The sequence below is a fragment of the Saccopteryx leptura genome, chromosome 12 (assembly GCF_036850995.1).
Source record: "Saccopteryx leptura isolate mSacLep1 chromosome 12, mSacLep1_pri_phased_curated, whole genome shotgun sequence".
Taxonomy (NCBI): domain Eukaryota; kingdom Metazoa; phylum Chordata; class Mammalia; order Chiroptera; family Emballonuridae; genus Saccopteryx; species Saccopteryx leptura.
The window spans coordinates 24,356,432-24,375,913 of record NC_089514.1 but is presented as its reverse complement, the minus strand read 5'-3'; the positions used below and the strand labels follow the sequence as shown (position 1 = coordinate 24,375,913).

Below are 19,482 nucleotides of genomic sequence, written 5' to 3'. Positions count from 1 at the left end.
ATTGTAAGAGAAAGGAGAAGGCACAAGGGATTTATCCTGCTGGGCATTTTGCAGAACCTTAGCTATACCCTTGGGAATGTCCTCAGAGGATATACCATGTAATTGTGAACATCAACTATTACATGAATCACTGAAGGAAACTAACGGCAACAAATGGACACAAACAAGTTAGAAAAATAGCAACATATAACTTTGTAATCAAGAAATGAGAGGTGGTATATTTAAAAAGCGTAGTGATATACCTAAATTGAAGTGTATCATTTAAGGCCTGGCTCAGTCAGATCGCTATTCTGACACACCCAAGGTTGTGGGTTTGATCCCGGGTCAGAGCACATATAGGAAGCAACCACTGAAGGCACAATTAAGTGGAACAACAAATAAATAAAAATACTTCTCTTTCTCTCCTTTCCTCTCTCAGCAATTAAAAAAACCTTGTTTTTTAAATAAAAATAAAGTTTATAATTTGAAATATAAGCTTATTGATGATATTAAATTTAAAACACAGGATTTAGGAAAATTCAGTTTATATATAAATTTGCATCTACTTTGATAAAATAAGGCTCATCTATGTTCTAAATACCTTTTAAATTATCCTTCTGAAAAGACAAAATTCTACTTCCGCTGGAATAAAGGATATCCTAAAGTAATTTTTTTTTTCCAGCAGAGTGTCTGAATTCTGAAAAGATTTGTTCCTAAGAAGCAATTTGTTAGAGCCATGTAATTGTTCCTCTTAGCCGTCATTCATATCCTGGGATGTACTTATTTAGGGAGTTTTTCTGTTTGTTTTCATTTGTTTTTTAAGTGTCTCTATGTGCTTTAAAAGTTAGCATCTTTCAAAGGTTAGCAAGCTATATATGTACATCATTTGATTTTACATTTCCAATTGATATATTTTTTTTAAAATAAAAATAAAGAATCCTGGGAATGCTTTTAGAGAGTACCCAACCGCTACGGTTTAATCTCATTTTGACAGTTTCTGAAGCTCTATTCTCTCCTCTTCTACACATATGAATCCATGTTACAGTCAAATCTCTGTTCTCAGTGTTGAGCAGAACTTTGCAGTTCATTCTCCTAACGTACATTTACCAAAGGGCTAAAGCAATAAAAGCAAAAACAGACGCATTTTATTTGATTGAGGTATGTAAGGAAATCTGATTATTCACGTTTGAAAAGATAGCCCCATAGAATTTATAGACGGGCCACACAGGGGGATGGACTTTCTATTCGCAGAGATAGGATCCCTCTGCCCCACTAAGCATTCCCAGACAGATGAGAATCAAACATTTGTGAAGGGCATTTAGGAGACAATATAAGCTTTCAGTTCCAATATTTGATAAACTTCTCCCTCCAGAAATCCTTCTCAGAATCTAATCCATACACCCTATTCCTCTTTTTAGACCATTCCCTCTTCTTTCGTCCGGAATGAAGATTGAAACTAGCTGGTCACCATCGTCTGAACAATAGTCCTTTCTGTCAGAGAAAACTTGAAATAAAGCACACCTCCACTTTCTTTTTATTAGACTATTTCAGATTTCTTTCTACCTTTGTTTATAAGTCGCCTTTATATTTAGGTGTTTTATTCGCAAGTCCCAGAGCCATATTTATTAAACTGCAAATATTCACTAATTGAAGTAAAATATAATTTCAGCATTCTGATAATGTTTTGTTAAAACACTCATGGTTTCAGCAGATCTTTTTCCACAATAAGACTAAATAGGGCTTTAAGGCATGATCGTACACTTCTACCTTAAGGAGGGAAGAAGGGCTTTGAAAATACCTAGGAGAAAATAAGCAGTAGGATGCTGATGGTGATTATGATAACAATTTTAATTATTGCGCTTCTAGAACATACAAGGCATACTAAATATGACATGCTTCTGATCAAAAAGTTCAAAGTCTTTATCAATAGACATATCAAAGAAAGACATGTATCTAAAATATTGACATGGACAACAGTGTGGTGATTGCAGGGGTGGGGTGAGGTGGAGGAGGTTAAGGGGAAATAAATGGTGGTAGACAGAACCTTGGCTTGGGGTTGTGAACGTACGATACAGTGGGCAGATGATGGGAAGGATTGTACTGAAACCTGTATGATTTTGTTAACCAGTGTCACGCCAATTCAGTCACTAAAAAGGAAATAGAGTAAAATCCACGAAATACTATAATATAATAACACCAGAGACAAGATGTTATATAGAGTTTAACTCTGCAGGGTAAGGATGGCAAAAGGTCAAGAAAGATTTCAGTTGCACGGAAGTCTATACCGAGTCTGGAGCAGGCGGTTCACCAGACTGCGGAGCAAGAGTAAAAACGATGAAAGATGACCCTGTGCAAAAGCAAAGAGGCATTGGGAGAGTTTGCCCTGTTGGGAGAACTACAAGATTAGAAGGGCTCAAGCTCAGAGAATGGGGAGGAACACGGTGCTGGAAGGGCAGGAGTTAAAACTCAAACAGTAGTCCGGGCTTCGGTTATAGAACAACGTTCTGTCTGGTTAAAGAATCAGGACTTTGTCCTGAAGGAAGCTGCAGCAGAAAAGTAACAAGATTAGAGGCTGGTGTGTTAATGCCTCTGCAGAGAGTAGATTGGAAGGAAAAAACTGAAGGCAAGGAGACCAAACGAAAGGCTGATTCAGAAGTCCCGTCGAGGCAGAAAGTGGGCGTGAACTAAGGCAGTGAGTACAGATGAGAAAGACCACGAAATCCAGATTATTTTGAAAGGTAGAATGGACAACTTGGTAAGGGATCGGAGGATAGTGGTAAAGAACTGGTAGGGCTGAGGATAAATCAAACGTTTTCACCTTGGATGGTGACACCATCAACTTAGAGAGGCAACAGAAACAGGAGAGATGTTGGTCAGGGAAAATAACAATTTTAACGTTGGTCTTGCTGAGTGTGAACTGTCTGCAGGCAGCAGATTGAAGACTGGAGATGATGTGCAAATACTGTTTTATGCCAACGCTTCACCGAGGGCTGAAGGGGTGAATCCAGAAATGCTGCATTGCCTGACCTGTGGTAGCACAGTGGATAAAGCACTGACCTGGAATGCTGAGGTTGCTGGTTTGAAACCCCAGGCTTGCCTGGTCAAGGCACATATGAGAAGCAGTCAATGAACAGAAATGCTGCATTTTTCCAATTGCATGAGGACTCAGTATGTATCAGGGAAGAAGTTCAGTAGACCTGGCACAGTGGAGACCCCAGCTAGAGATCACCACACATGCGGAAAACATAGCTATACAGAACTGCACTGGCCACTACAGTAGCTCATAGGCACATGTGTCTATATAAAGCAACAATAATTCAATTAAAAAATTCATTTCTTCAGTCCCACCCACGTGCTCGATGACCAATGTGATCAGTGGCTACTGTATCGAGTGGTACAAAGATTTTTCCATCATCACAGAAAGTTCTATGGGATTGCGCTGCCACCGCACATGTAAAATAAGAGGGAAGGCTTGGGGACAGAACCCCTGGAAAGAGAAGTAAGGAAGATGAGTGGAGTGAGAGGGAGGAGTCAAATGAGTAAAAAGGGAAAGGAAAAATCATAGCCCTGCGACCAAGAAAATAGAATTCATAGAGACAAAATATTGAAGAATAAGACAAAATATTGAAGAATAAGAATAATTAAAAAGGGGTCAATTAAGAAAAGGGATTTTAAAAAATTACCTTAAGGTAGTTATTGTACCCTGGCATTTGACACAATGTTGGAATCATTACCAATTTCTTCAGATGTAAAATGACTCAATGAGATCAATTCTCCCACTCAGATGACAGGTTTAGCTTTTAGAAAGAATTCAGAACCCCACAGGAAGAGAAACGTTGGAAATGTGACCATTCTCTTCCCACACTGTAATGAAGGGGAGGCCTTGCCTAGCTGTCCTCCTTCGCTATCGTCCTTCTGGGATTTTCTAAGAGTCTCTAATTAAGGTCTAAATCATTGCTGTATAGGTTTCTTGAAATCGAGTATCTAATAATTATATTCAGACATCAAACAACACAATTCTCTTCTCATAGCAAAAATCAAGCTGACAGAACAGCCGTGACAAGGGCAGGGGAAAAGAGCGAGCAGTTATTTCTTAGTAAGTATAGAGTTTCAGTACGGGATCCTAAGAAAGTTCTAGAGATGGGTAGGAACTGCACATATGGGAAACTGCGGAGACCGAACAAAAAAGTAGAAAACAACGCTCGCAAATATCTGTTACTTAAAGTAACATAGGTACAATATTTGTATTAGATTTATGATATTAGGTGTGAAAATATGGGTTTGATAAATCTGTAAGGTATCAGTGTATTTTTTTTTTTTTTTGCTGTTGATACTAACTCCTGTGAAAATGTCAATAGTCTGGAAAAATGAAACAAGTTAGAGCTTTCAGTGGTGCTAACAGAACAACAATATATTAGGTCAGTATCATAATCAACAGTGGCACGTATACCCTTTCCTTTCCTTTACTATTTGCACCTCAGGTCAACAGCTGCAGTTAGCTTGCTGAATGGCAATGCATAACTACCGGAAGTCGACCCTGAGGCAACCGTGTTTGCACAGGCAAAATGCTCACTCTGCAACTACAGGAGAGGAGTACTCGAGATTCACTCCTCATGCGTCTGTGGCAGTCAAGCCCAGCAGCAAGGCTCAGAGAAGGAAACTCTGAAGAGACCCTAAGAGAAGCTGATGATGGCTGTTTCCATTTCTGTTACTGCCCCAGGAACAAAAAGTGAAAATCAAAGCAGGTAAAAGTTCACGAATGCAAAAAAAAAACACAGTAAGCCTATAAATGTTTGGTCCAGAATTTTTAAAAGTTATACAGTAATAACGTCATATGGATTTTAACTACTACCTGTCTCTCATGAATATCCAGACTTTCCCTTGTGACCGTATTTAAAAACTGGAAGCAACCACTTGCATATTCATGAACCTACCCCCATTTCTTCTCCAAAGATACTGACCAAACACAGGGAACAGGACCACCTTTTAATCAAATCAGTTTTCCTTAGCTACTATCTGGAGCTCTGCTCAAATCATACAGCGGAGTCAACTGATGTCACACCATCACAAATAAAATCACCTCGTCGAGACAGTAAGCCAAAAAGGCACCAACCCAATGCAAGAACAAACACTGGAAGTGGAAACCAACCAAAGAGAAAGAATAAAAGGAGGAAGGAAGACAGAAAAATTGAAGAAACGAGTCATACTGTACTTACAACTTTCAGCCTGATAATCTGGCACAAACTGCTCATCATTGTCAGGGACCTGAGCTGGAGGAAAAATAAAAAATAAAAATTAAGAGGAAAAACTGCCAAGACATAAGGAATGTCAAATAAGATCTTATTTGTAAGAGCTTTTTAGACTGAGATAAAATGTTATTATTTGCAGATGGGCTTCTATTAAAAATGATATTGACAGCAATACCTGGGAGGGGAAATTGAAGCCATCCTTAATGTCAAATAGAAAACATGTATGTCAGAAATATAACAGTGGCAGTCCCTCTGAATTTCACCGGCCAGACAGAAAAGACACGTGCAGTGTTTCTTTTTGCAAGTAAAATGTATACTTTTGGAGTAAAAGGTATTGCAGCTCACCCACTGCCAGTGTGTAACCAGCCCCATTTAAAGTAACCAGATAATTCTTTCAAATAATTTGCAATTATCACACACAGGAATGCATCTGCTTTACAGAAATGTCTGATTTTGGTATGTTCCATCTATAGCAAATTTGACTACCAGAATTAAAACTGTTTGCCCTAAATTTGGCCAAAGTAAGCAAAAATGTTTCTTAAATTATTGTCATGGATTTTCATCATATATTATATAATGTTATAATTCAATGATGATGGTCATATTAACATAAATAAACTCCATTTTTCCAGGCAAAGTATTTTCCTGGCAACTATTTAGCATTGACAAAAAGAATATCACTATTTCATCAGCCATAATGTCAAACAACTTCCCTATTTTTGTCTTTTAGTAAGGGGAAAAAATTACTGAATAGCAAAGACTATATTCAGCAGCAATCAAAAGCCAAGTAAACTTTTTCACTTCTACAATATTTTTTATCATGGTTGATTTAGACATCAAAATAGCCTGTTCCAAATTGACAAAGACTATTAACAAAAACAAGTTTTCACATGCACACTCACACACATACAAACTCCATAAAATAGGAGTTAGGGTACCTTTAATTTGATAAAAATGTAATGAATTATCATCCCAATTAACTTTAGCTGTGATCTGATTAGCTAGTACTTTTTTATACTATTATCTAATACTGAGACTTTTTATCCAATCAAGTCATATTTAACAAATGTCAATTTTTTAAAAAATGTCTTTTTGTATGGGGGAATGTTTATTAAAATAATCAGTTTCAGTTGAAAAACTTTTGAGATTTGTAGTTCATAAATTAAGAAAAATTCTGCATAAGAAAACTATTTAAAAATTCTAATAAAAAAGGATTACAACATACATATAATTAAAGGTTCTTTTTACCAGCTTATTTAATAATATATTTAAAAACAATTATTTGGCTAAATAAAATTTATATTATTAAGAACAGAACCAATGATAATCTTGCCTATTATCAAAATTTTTAGTCTGGCATATATTTTCTAACAACTTTCTCTGTACACCAATAGTTAAGCTTATTAGAGGCAAATACCATCCTCTGCCACAAAATGAAACCAAACAAATTAAGAACTTTTTCCAAATTATAACTGATACGTGTTTATTCACCCTATATTTGAATAAGTGTTTTCTCTTTGCATTCTACTAATATTTGATATCTAACTAACTAAACTCATGCAAAACTTCAAATCAGAGTTCTATGACTTGTTAGCTTGCTTGTATAACATGATGTAATCTTTGTCCATTTTACTCATCAGTTTAATAGTGATAATAGAGATTTTCTGTGAGGATTAAGTGAAATAACCTAAAGAAAAGGCCAAAGAAGGCCAGATAATCAAGAAATGTTATTTTCTTGTCTCTACCACCCACTCATTTATTTTCCATTTCACAAACAAAATAATTACTTCAGTCATTACAATGCAAGTTTAATATCTTTACTTCTAATGAATTACATTGAATACAAAAAAAAAATAACAGCTACAATTTGCATATTAGCATTCTCCTATCTATAAAAATTATTCTTGCATTGCAGTAAGCTTGAGTTTTCCCAGACTCACAATTCTAACTGGAGGAGTACCCTTTAAAATAAGTCTCCACACCAAAAAAATTACAAAAATGTTTCTAATAACTGTTTAATAAATAACAGCAGGTAGACAGAATCAAATCCTACATATTTTTTTCATTATATCCACTTGTTTTGGTTTTCCTTCTAAATTAACAGTTACACAGACTTAACTATTAAGATGCAAAAATGATCAACCATAGCAATTACTATTCTTTTAAAAGGCCAACATTTACAAGAACCTAATAAAAATGTAATACCCCTTTACAGGAATAGTTAAAAATAGCTGCTGAGTAACAAAAGTATATTTGTAACTGAATATGCTCCTCTGAATGTCCTAAAGGCCAGACTTTTTTGTCCTTACTATCACGAGACAAAGTTACAACTCCATGATATATATTACTTCAGGAAAGGCATGAATATCTCCGATGGATGAGTGCTGTATGATGGGATATGTTCCCAAAGAAAAGGCAAAACTTTAGGAGCAGAAAAAACTGGATGTTATACTTCAGAAAATAGCTCCATACTAGCAACTCGGAAAAAGAATAAAAATTGCTATTTCTTTTCTAACTCTTTAACATACTGAATAAATACTTCACACTTATGCTTGAACATATTACAGGATTTTAACAAAAAACATATGAGTCACATTTTTCACAGAAGCTAATCTTCAGAAACCGAATAGACCAAATGAAGCTACTTAAACAACAGACAAAGGCTGAAGTCTACCTCTAATATGAAGAGTAGAAGAAAAGCAGTTAACAACAACAACAAAAAAAAACCCAAGTTGGATCTGGACAAGGAAAATATGACAAAGTATTGCCACACTCATAGTATACATTTCCTTTTCCCCCCCTCAATTCACGGGACTTCTGTGAAACAGTGAACTAGAGCTGCCTAAAAATTTGTGACAAGCCATACCAACTCTAAGGTAGAAAATTAGCAATAGATGTCAATCTAAAATAATAATAATGTCCCTACACACACTACTACTACTAAAATATGCTTGGAAAATCACCTTTGAGGAATGAAAATGTTTCCCCACACTCCGTAATTAAAAAAGAAGGGGAAGAATATGAAAAGAGAAGGGGGAGGTATGTACCAAAAGACCAATAAAAAGCTTTCAAGAAGATTAAGCATATGGATTTTATTGGTAATAGCTGGAGTGGCTCTATCAGATCATTGTACATTAATAGACAAGTTGCCATCAAGTCTCAGGACTTTGGCTTTAAAAGGCGAGGATCTGCACTCTCAGCTATTTGCTTTACCTCGATTATTATTCAAAGTTGTTTCTCTCTCTCTCTCTTCGCTACATAGCAACACGTATCATGATAAAGAAACTGATGAAAATAATCATGACCCATATGTCACAGAATCACTAACCCTCATGTCTAATTTTAATACACTTTCTTAACATTTCCTGGGGGTGGGCAATTTTTAAATAGTTTGCCTTTATTTTACGCATTATTTTAAACTTTCAAATCAAATACTAATCATCACTTAAGGAAGAGCAGGCATGTAAGTATGTTCCAAGGTTAACTGCAGGCGCAAAAAAAAAAAAAAGACTACTTTCTTACAAACCAAATGCCTGTTGGGCTTTCTCTTAAAGCAAGGGAAAAAAGTGGAAAAATTACAAATGAAACAAATGTCAAGTATAAAAGGGGTTAATATTTAATTAAAACCAGTTCTATCCACTGTAACAATGACCTGGAGCCAAACAAGGCGGAAGATGTATGAGTCATTCTTTCTGCCCGTGAATGAGACAGCTGATCTCCTCAGCAATTCCTCCAGACAAGCAGGCAGAACTGGAGTTCTGCCTCCATTCACAAAAACACAGTCCAGCATGAGCCATGTGGCCCAACCACAATCTTTTCATGTCACACCCTTCTAGAGAGCTAAGGCAAGTCAGCTTGAACTTGCAATATAAACACAATTTTATTGCTCTCTCTCAAACACAGTTCAGATACATTAAGATACACACTGAAAGAAATAAGTTTACAAAATGAAGTCCCTATATTTATTATATTTAACCCATCCTACTTCATAAGAGTAACCTGTCACAGAAACTGAAATGTACAAAATAAAAAAGAAGGAATGAGGCAAAGAAAAAATGAAAGAAGGGAAGGAAAGAGGAAAATCTTTAAAAAGTGCCTCATTCTTGGATGAAGGTTATACCATATTACTGTTGACTTTGTAGCATTTCACTTTGATCAAAGGGTTAAAAATAACTTTCTCCGAAGAAATTTTAATTTTAAGATAAAGTTAAACAAGAAAATCAAACTTCGCATAGTGGTATTCTGTTTAATGCTAAAATAAAGCCTCAGGCCATGGAATAAAATAATCATGAGGCCACTAAGCCTGGTTTTATACCACATCCGCTTTTAACATTAAAACGAACGAACCAATGTATAAGCATTAATTAATGCAGAACTATAAACATATTTAAACAGATAAAAAAAAGGGAGCTAATTCCCCATGACTGAAACATCTTTAATACTTGATAAAGACATTCCATATGTCCTAAAAGAAAGAAAACAGTAAGTTTTAGTTATCTTTAGTCTCCAATTAGCTTCAATTCCTAACTCTAAACTGAGAGCTGAAATGACTTAAAAACTGAAGGGTAGCTCAGAGCTATTGTTTCTAGCCAAATATTTTCTCTAGTGCTACAGAGGTCTCATGATGCTGCTGCTGCTGCTGCTGATAATGATGATGATGATTTTAATTACGAGTTTATAATAGGTCAAATAGTATAAAGTTATATTATAAATTTCAAGAAACCAGACAGTTTTTGTAACTGAACTAGAAAAGCTTAGCAGTATTTCATAAACACTTATTACAGCCCTCTGGAAAAACTGTATTAATTTACAGTAAATCCAAATTCTATTCATAAAAACTATTTCTATTTTGCAAATAGACCCTACATGAAAGATATTTAAATAATTTCAATGAATATTTATAAATACAATAATTACTTTACCTGCTATCCTTTAATTAAGTACAAAGGAGAAACCTTTCACATTTTAGAGAATTTCCTGGTACAATACAAAGATGAGTAGTACCCCCCTAAAATAAATAATTCTTACTCAATTCTAAGAAATAGTATAAACTTCTGTAATTTACTGCTTAAATTCTCAATTCCTTTTTTTATGTAAACCACATAAAAATATTGTTTTTAAAGCTTTTATTTCTTGTTGCATGCCATGAAAACAAAAAGCATGCAAGAGTACATCCAATTTATATTTCTTTATAAAAAGTTACAGTATAATTTTTGGAAAACAAATCAGTACATTATGACTGTTAAATATTGTTAGATGATAATGCATATAACATTATGTAAGAAGCTTCATAATAAATGACTGAATACAAACAAGCATCTGCCACTGGCCTGAACTGAGGAGATATATTCTCTAATATTAAAAATAGATACATTCCTCCTTTTAAGTCAACTGTATTGTTAATTGAAGGTCACATAAAAAGAAAAAAAAAAAAAGAAGAAAACGTCCTCATCTGCATGAGGAAAGGACCTTCAGTGTACAAAGTTTATTCTTGGAGAGAAAACTGACTGAAGTGTGGTGGCAGCAGGAAACTTGACTTACTACAACATCATTGAAAAACACTTCACGGCCATGGCCGAGAATCACTGACTTTTTCCCTTAATATCCCTGTCAAAACGGAATCTAGACCAACAGCAAAATTAACATGCCAAAGATGCTAGGTATTTACATTAGGTGCACATGAAATTTATTTTTTCTCCTTTGTTTATGTTAGTAGGTAAGCTTATATAACAAACTTTAGTAGAATGCAATCCTTTTAACACTCAGTTTACATCCTTCACCTTCTGCGCCCCAAACCCCTACAAGAGTCCATCTTACCTATGACTTTCTAGGACACCAATTCGCTGAGGCACCCCTTATAACAGGTTGTTAAGAATAAAACATTACCATGACGTTGATAGGATTGATATCTGAACTCATTATTTCATGGGATCAAATAATTGAAATTGCCTTTCTGTCAGTTGCAATCTAATTCGAAAGCCAAAGAATCAATAGAGAATGGTATATAGTTACAATAACAATATAAAGTAGCTATTAGCAAAATTTAAAATAGGCACATTCTCTTTTGTTTTAACTGGTACTGTGTCACTGAAAGCATTACCTTTTCGATTTATTTTAGAATAAAATATAAAATATTTTAAAATGTGGAAATACAATCTTTAAACTGCAGATGTTAGTATTTGGAAAATGATACTAATATAAGATTATAGTCTTCACAAATATATTTTTGACCTCTGGAAATGAACTTTTTCAGAGAATGGAGTTCTATTTTTAGAGGTAACTTCAGTGAATTAAAAAAAAAAAAAAACGGGTTCCAACCCCACCCTCAAATAATTCTGCCTTATTCCAATTTCTCCTTAGACATAAAGCACATTTATTACTGCATAATGATCTCCTATGACTAATCCATATGTTGCACTTTGCATCTAATTTATAACATTCTTATAGGGAAAAACAAACATGCTAGGACATATCATCTCCCAAGTATTTAGGGACTTTGATCATTTTTTTAACATGATTTTTATATGATACAGGACAACTAACTTGACTCTCAGATTCTATAAGATTTTTGGACCTGTTTAACTTCCCAGTAGGACTCTAACTCATGGGAGAAACTTGATTAATTGCCAGTGATCTTTATTAAAAGGGTCAAGATGCTTTAAAATTCCATGGTCAGTTTCTTGGCTACAAAGCATTATGAAAAGAAATATGTAAACGGTTCATATCAGCCAATTTGGCAATGTTTTAATTTCTGGATGTCCAGAGGGACATAAATGGAGAGATCCAACTACAAATAAACTAGTGTAATTTTGAGATCTCTCCTTAACTAATGTTGTTCAGGACGCCAATAAGTCAAGTTAAAATGCTAATGCAAACATATTATATATATAATTGCTAAAAATAAAAATATGCTGCCTATTAATATATAGTAAAAAAAAACTACTTCTCACTATTAATACTTTAAAAACCATATTAAATTTTTGCATATATCATGCTAGGATAAATTGATGTAACCTCTCTTGAAAATGTTAAAATTATTCTAAAATGCAATCATATCCATAGCTTGTAAATAACAGTCCACCTTGGTATTCCATACAAGTCTGAGGATTAATTCCTGAACTTCCTTAACCTCATTAATTATTTTCTCAGTAAAAGTTCATATTCCCCCAAATACATGAGTCAATTTTCTAGGTTTATTTTAAATAAAGCTAATTTTTTAGATTTGATTTACAGGTATGTGAGTAACTATGAGTAAGAATAGTCAGTACAGAGTTTTTAAAGATTAACTCAGATAAATTATTAAAATTTCTTATCCGAGTGACAAAGAAACAAAACAAGTTGAAAGTAAAAAACTGTACTGAAACTGATTATAAAATGGTAAGAGTCTGTCACAGATTCCACATTAAATTCCAGGAACAGAGTGGCTATGCACATTCAAAATCTGCCAGCAAGTGCACTGACTTGGGCTCAATGAGACTTAAACATCTTAAAGAACAAATCAACTCTCCAGAGCAATTAAAATGGATGTTTTAAGTTATTTTAGATAAGCGAGTAAGTTCCCTCATAAGTGTAGTGGTCTCACAAGCCTCAACTTTGCAAACTAACAGAATAAAGTTAATACAGAAACTCTGTGCAATTTCTGTCTTGAAAAAGTTGCATTGAAATAGATGCCTTATGCTGCAAATAATAAGTAATCTATTGCAATAAGTTTCATTTACAAAGACAAGCAAAATGACCTTTAAATATAACTCAAATTTTTATTAATACTTACCTTTCATTAACATACAAACACAATCACCCTTTTGGAAGGGCTACCAGGAAAGCTATTAAACTTACAAAGATTTGAAAAGATTGCAAAAGCTCTTTGGAGAACTAGAATATCAACAAAACAAAGAAACTTATTTTACATGCTAACAGCAACTTGATCAACTGCTAGCAAGACCACTGATAAAACACAGCAGACAGCCCCAAATAGCAAGAGCTACACACTTGGTTTCCACTTAAACAGACCCTCTCTCTTCCTGTAACCATCTTAAAAATCTGTTCCAAAAACTGCAGTTCCCCATATATTGTAAAACAGAATAAAAACAATTATACTCAGTGCTTTAATATCTATAATTTTCTGTTTTCCATCAAACACATCACAAAGTAAAATTAATATTTCACATTTATTAGGACAAGTCCAAAAGAAAAATTTCAAATTATAAACACCAACCTAAGTCCCTCAACATTAGGCATTTCTCAAATTGTATAAAGCTGTATTGAAGCAATATCTCATTGTTCCTATAAAGTTTACAAAATAAAAGGTACAATAGATTTTAACACAGAATTCTATCAATAGAGCAATCAAAAATAAAAATAATGCCTGTAAATGTCTCCTTGCTGTATTAAATAAATTCCAATGAAAGTAACATAACAGCAAAGGTCAATTTCAACAAACATCACATAACAGGAACAAATAGAAAAACATTTTAAAATTCCTCCAAGCCCCCAAACATTTACTTTAAAGCCATAGATTTCCTAAGTATTGGATACACACCTATCGTTCTATGTTGTGAACAAGGTGGAAAGAAGACACTTGCACTTAAATCTTGAAGCATCCCGTCCTGATGAACCCAGAGAAACTAATTTCTGCCATCAGAAAAGTCCTCCACCAGAACACCCAATAATGATATGCGCTGCTCTAAAGGAAACAGCGAGCTGAGTTCTGGCTAGGAGGTCTCTCGAGGTACAAGAATATAAACCTGATCAATTGCAATTAAAATCGGAACAGAGGCTTAGAACTTGAAGTCTTGGTGCATTAGTTCTTGCCCAAAGCAGATGTGATTCTGAGCTGGAAGCAATTTCTCCTGGTAATTTGTGATGACACTGGGTAGTACAGCCCCAGATTCCCCAAAGACAAACTCATCAGAGGCTCTAATGTATGCATGACACATGAGGTGGCTCTTTTAGAGCTCAATTAATTGGGCTGAACATTAAGACAGCAAGTTCAGGACTTTTTTTCCCCCCTTCTAGAGTTGCTTTGCCCTTCCTTTTAAAGCAATTTTTTTGCCTTACCTTCTGCAAGCCATGTTTCCTGTAACTGACTTAGATCTTGAAAGAGTTCTAAAAAACAAGTCAGAGACAAACAAAAGGTTTGCAAAACTTTAAGTTTCATTAAATGTACATGTTTGGCATAACATTTTGCCACATATCAATTTAATTTGGGGAAGGGGCCAATATAAAAAAAAAAACAATCCATAACTTATATAGCTCAATAATCCTGCTCATTTTTCAGTATTATTTTGCAGGTTACTAAGCATTATTTTTTTAGGGAATTCTTTCAGTCAACTAAATAACAAAGTCAAAATCTCTTCTGTCCCCCTCACCCCTTTTAACAAATAGCTTAATAAGTAAGCTCAGGGACATCAAACACAATACAATGGGTTTTTTTTAAAGCTCAGGTAAAGGTATGTCCACAGAACCTTTCTTAAATATATTCAACTCTTATAAAATAGTAGGAAAAAATTAGAAAGACCGAAAAACAGTTATATCTTCTGAAATTTACATAAAAGATTTAACAATACATGGCATAATTCTCAAAGTAATGTATGTTTTCAGTTTCAATGCATCAAAAATAGAAGGAAAAACTTTTAAATACAAATTTCTAGAAGAAAATATCTATATTAAAAGGTTTACAAAAGTCAAAGAATAATAATTCCCTGGCACCTGTTTATTACTGAGTCTCAACTTTTGTGTTTTGACATAATGGGGAGGGAGATATGTCCTATAATATGAAGATGTGAAGAAGTTTCAGAATCTCATGGATAGGGCCAAATGAACTTTGATAATTCAATCTAGTGCATTAATTTTATTACTAATGCTCGCATATGGCTGAAATAATTTATAATATATTGACCTCCTACAAACTGTTCATAAAAAGAATCTGTAACCAGGTTTTCCAAATAAGTAAATTATAATTATTAATTAGCTCTTAATTGTAAATTAGTGAACACTTTAAGATCTGTCAAACAAGATTTTATGTCCTCACCGGGAAATCGTCAAAATCATCCTCCAAAAGTTTGATAACTGTGTATGATTTTCGAATAAAGGGGCAAGGAAAATCAAATAATCATTTACACTGTTTAACTTCTAATAAAGAAAAAATTAAGCAGTGTACATAGTTGCTTAATTTGTCCCACTGGGTTGGGTATTTTTAAATTCTTACCTTAGTATATGGGAATACTTATAATGCCATATGGACAGGGTATTTAAACAAAAAAGAAGGATGTCCTGTAACTTTTTCTTTCCTTCTTTCATTAGTTTGTGACAGGGCCATAAAATATCCACCAGTGCAAACTGTCACATTGTGCTCATTGCTCCAAGAGTCTTAGTTAAATACAGTAATTTGAATGTTTATTATTTTTAAGCTAAGATTGCTCCTCTTCTCTGTGGGGTGGAAAACATAGGCAAAGAGGGGGGCGCTCAGCCCCAAATCAAACCTCACCTTCTGAATCATGAGCCAGATCTCTGTTAATGAATTTTCTTTTCCTGACATTTGTTGGTTTCTCGTTACAATTTCTCCCACGCTGATTCTACAAAGGGAAAGATAAAATCCTTTAAAAGAATGTAAGCCTCAAAAGTCACACACACACACACAAAACACATGCATACATACGTCTACAGGATCCTCTCTCTAAATATAAAAATCAGAGTCCACAGTATCAATTCTAATTTTCATTTTCTGCATTCATTTCAAAGGGAAAGCTTGTGCTGAGAATTTAACAACCAGGAAGAGCTGCTTCCCAGTGCCGATCCTAACATACTACTTATTAGTCATATATTCATAGTTATCTCAGCATCAAAACAAGCAATTACACTTTAAGTCGATTTTACGCTGGATCAAAGCTAGATTAAAATATAATAAATTTATTCTGATACTCCCCACTCAAAAAAAAAAAAAAGATAGAAGAGTGGTAAAATGAAAAATATAAGAGAAAATGCGAGGGGGGGGGGGGACAATAACACTGCATGTAAACAAGAGGTGTCAGCATTTCTCTCAACTTCATTCTTTTCAATGTGGCAGACAAACCCAGCCAAAAACTTTGAGAGCAGCAGCTGCTGCTGCGCTCCAGCTCCTCCTCCACTCATCTTGGGCCCTTTAATCAGAAAAAGGGGTCTTAAAAACAAAACTATGCCTTATCCAAATCACTGAAAGGTAAGCTCATTTTGAAGGCTGGGCTTCTAGAAGCAGAGTCGCCCTACAGTGGCAACAAAGCAGATAAAGTATCTGCAGTCCCAACCCCCTTACCCCCTCCCATCTCCTGCCCCCCCCAACCCCCCCTCAGTCAAGTTTATAAACAGCAACTCTCGAACTGATCACTCACATTGGTGACCATGTAAGGCACTTGCTGGTCATAAAATCCATCCATTCTGCTGCTCTTCGCGAATCTCAGCCCAGTGGTTTATATTTTGAGCATTTAGCTGGAGATTTCCTCGGAATCTGGACTTCTATCAACCTAGAGGGGAACAAGATGGCTTTTAAGCTAAAAAAAAAAATCATGAATGAAGCTTTTTTAATTTGCATAGCTAATTACCCTCCAACTGTCCCATTCACAAAAAATAACCCTCCCTTCACCGCCTCTTTCACCTGGATCCAAAGAGAGCCAATAGAGTTCACAATTTACATATTTCGGCAGTAGCAAAAATCCGAACTAGAGGCAATGTATTTATTTACACTCTCGATGCTTCCCTGCGCGGTCGGTGTACCCCAGGCAGCTCTGATTCGCAAACGTGTGCAAAACTAGCAATGGCGATCAACGAGACTTGCTTTGCACCTAACGGGACTAAAGAGACGGAGACACCTCTTTCATAAGGATAGTTTTTGCAACCCACAACCATGCAGTTATCTGGAGAGACATAAAAAGTTGTTGGAAAGACCCACCTGAAGGCCACGCTAGGCGAACTGCTGCAAAAAATTCCCTCCAAATTTAATAAAAACATTAATTATTGCCCAGCACTTCCCCCTTGGAAGCCGAAAGCGCCTCTGACAGAGCTCAATTCAGTGGTTTTTCCTCTACTTCTCCTCCAGGGGCCTCCAATCCAAACTGATGGATCGCTGCCTCCCATTGGCTCCGCGTCTCTTTCACAAGATCAGATTTCGGGCTGTCAATCAGGCAGCTTGCTGCCCCTGCTCCCGGATCTCCCTTGCCCCTTTGCCCAGGCGGGTGCTCGGAGGGCTGGCGCAGGGTCCACAGGCTGGAAACGCCTTAAAAGAAACGGACTGCGTTCCTAACCCGCTGCTTATTGTTAAGGTGCCCGGGGACACTGAAGCCATGTGTACTGAGTCGCCAGTTCTCCTTACTTGTACGTTTGGTCCATTCTTGGGCCGATTTCCTGAAGCACATTTGTTCAGTTCAGGTATATACTCTGAGGCGTGATCCGCTAAACCGGTGCCTCCGTGCCCCCCTCCCCCCGCAAGAACGCCAGCGCCCAACCCCCACTTTTACCCTGATAAGGAGCCCACCTAGCTCAATAGTTTCGCTTCTACTAAGTTGTTGGCCCAAGTTCTCCTGCCTCTTTATTATTAGTAGTAGTATTTTTAATACCCACCACCATCATTCAGGTTTATCAAAAACATTCTTTAAATAGCCTTCCTCAAATAAGATCCAAATCATTCACGAGACAATAAAGACTATGGGGAAAACACCTGGGAAAAGCAGAGAAATTGCTTGTTAGGAAGGGTTACGTTGGGAGGGAGAACTGGAAAGAGTACGGAGCAATCTAGGTGAGAAGTATAAAAATCAAATTTCTCCCACGTGTGCACTGGGACAAGGTGCTTCCAGTCCACCGTGAAGGTGGGGAGGAGCAGGCAGGAGATGGGCTGGCTCGGATATCCTAGGGACACGCACATTTCCTGAGCTTTTGTTATGTATACAGGGAGACGGAGGGTGTCACTTACTGTACTGGATGCTTTCACTTCCTCTTCTGCTTTTACACAGCCACAGCCCGGAGTTGGGGGGCGAGCGGCCAGAGGGCTTGGATTTCAAGGACAATGAGAAGGGCGTTAAAAAGTGAGGGCTGCAACTCTGAAACCACTTACTTGCCCTGACCCTCCTGTGGGGCTTGGAGCTATAGAGTCACTTAAGAAGCTGCGGCCCAAGAGAGCACGGGAGGCAGCGGGGATGGGACTAGACTACGAGTAGTGCTGAAATTCACTTGTGATCCGGGTGGCGACCAGAGCTACAGACCAAAGGAAGTTTTCCGCAGCTGTTCCGCTCGTTGAGAAACACGCTTCAGTTCTCAATTTCTATTTGAAACTTTCCTTCCTTAAATGGACCTATATGGAGACGCATTAAAATGGAGTGTGAGTGAACAAGATTCCAAAGGAACAAGAAAAAGAAAAATCTATGTCAAGACATTTTTTTTTTAATTTTAGAAAAACATTACTGGAGATACACCCAATAATCGTGGACAGCATGGACACACAGTGTGCATTCCCTGAAACGAGTAAATCAATCAGAGTAGCTGGAACTAATGCACACCTATTGATATAAGCATTTGGAGCGGGAACTGCACTTTAACCCCAGGCAGGGAGGGTTTCCGGGCTCAGCCTGGGCCTCGAGTCTGGGATAGTGAGGCTCTTGGCTATTTTCTGAGGGTGCAATCAAATGGGGAGCCACTAGTATGGGTATCCCGCCGCCCAGCACTCCGGGGATAACCCAGCCTCTGTAATCTGAGCAACAGTTTCCAAAGACCTCTGCAGCTGGAGCCTGACAAGGTATCCAGGGTAACCGGGAAGGGGCGGAGTTTCAGTGTAGCCCCCCCCCCAACACCCCACCGTGAGGCTCTTGCCGCAGCCAATAACATACCGTATGTTTCCAGCCCATTGTTGTTTATTGCTGACCCCGCAGCGCTCCGCTAGGAGATTGGCCGCTTTAGGGATAAGGGCGGAGCCTCTCCCGCCCCTGCAGCCACCTTTCAGCTCCATTCACAAAATTCGGGACTCTCTTTGGTCACGTGGTTGGGGGCGTGGCGGGGCAGGGGAAATGACATAACAAAGGCCCAAGTTTTCCAAACCACAAAACTTTTTTTTTCTGCTTTGCAACCTCCTCTATGTCCTGTTCCAGAATGAATAACAGAAGATGAGAAAAAGGAGCCTTAGGTCTGGGAGCAACGCGGAAGGGGTGGGCGTGGGGGGAGAGGTTGAAATTAAAAGAAGGCTTACAAGGGGATGATTCCAGGTTGCACTGCAAACGAGAAAAGCTGCGAAAGA

At 36.7% G+C, this 19,482-nt stretch overlaps 1 protein-coding gene across 10 annotated transcripts in view; it reads right to left on the bottom strand.

The window, feature by feature from the left end:
* The window catches only part of ETV1 (ETS variant transcription factor 1), a 98,781-nt gene extending 79,586 nt beyond the window's left edge, over positions 1 to 19,195 (bottom strand). For 2 of the 10 annotated variants that reach the window (XM_066353755.1, XM_066353763.1), the window contains exons 1-5: positions 17,152 to 17,301; positions 16,595 to 16,726; positions 15,715 to 15,802; positions 14,286 to 14,333; positions 5,196 to 5,249 (exon numbers count right to left, since the gene is read on the bottom strand). In XM_066353755.1, coding sequence (XP_066209852.1) covers positions 5,196 to 5,249; positions 14,286 to 14,333; positions 15,715 to 15,802; positions 16,595 to 16,639 — 235 coding nt within the window. In that variant the 5' untranslated portion in view covers positions 16,640 to 16,726; positions 17,152 to 17,301. The other 8 variants (XM_066353756.1, XM_066353757.1, XM_066353760.1 and 5 more) reach the window with 8 other exon arrangements.
* Between the last annotated feature and the right edge of the window lie 287 nt (positions 19,196 to 19,482).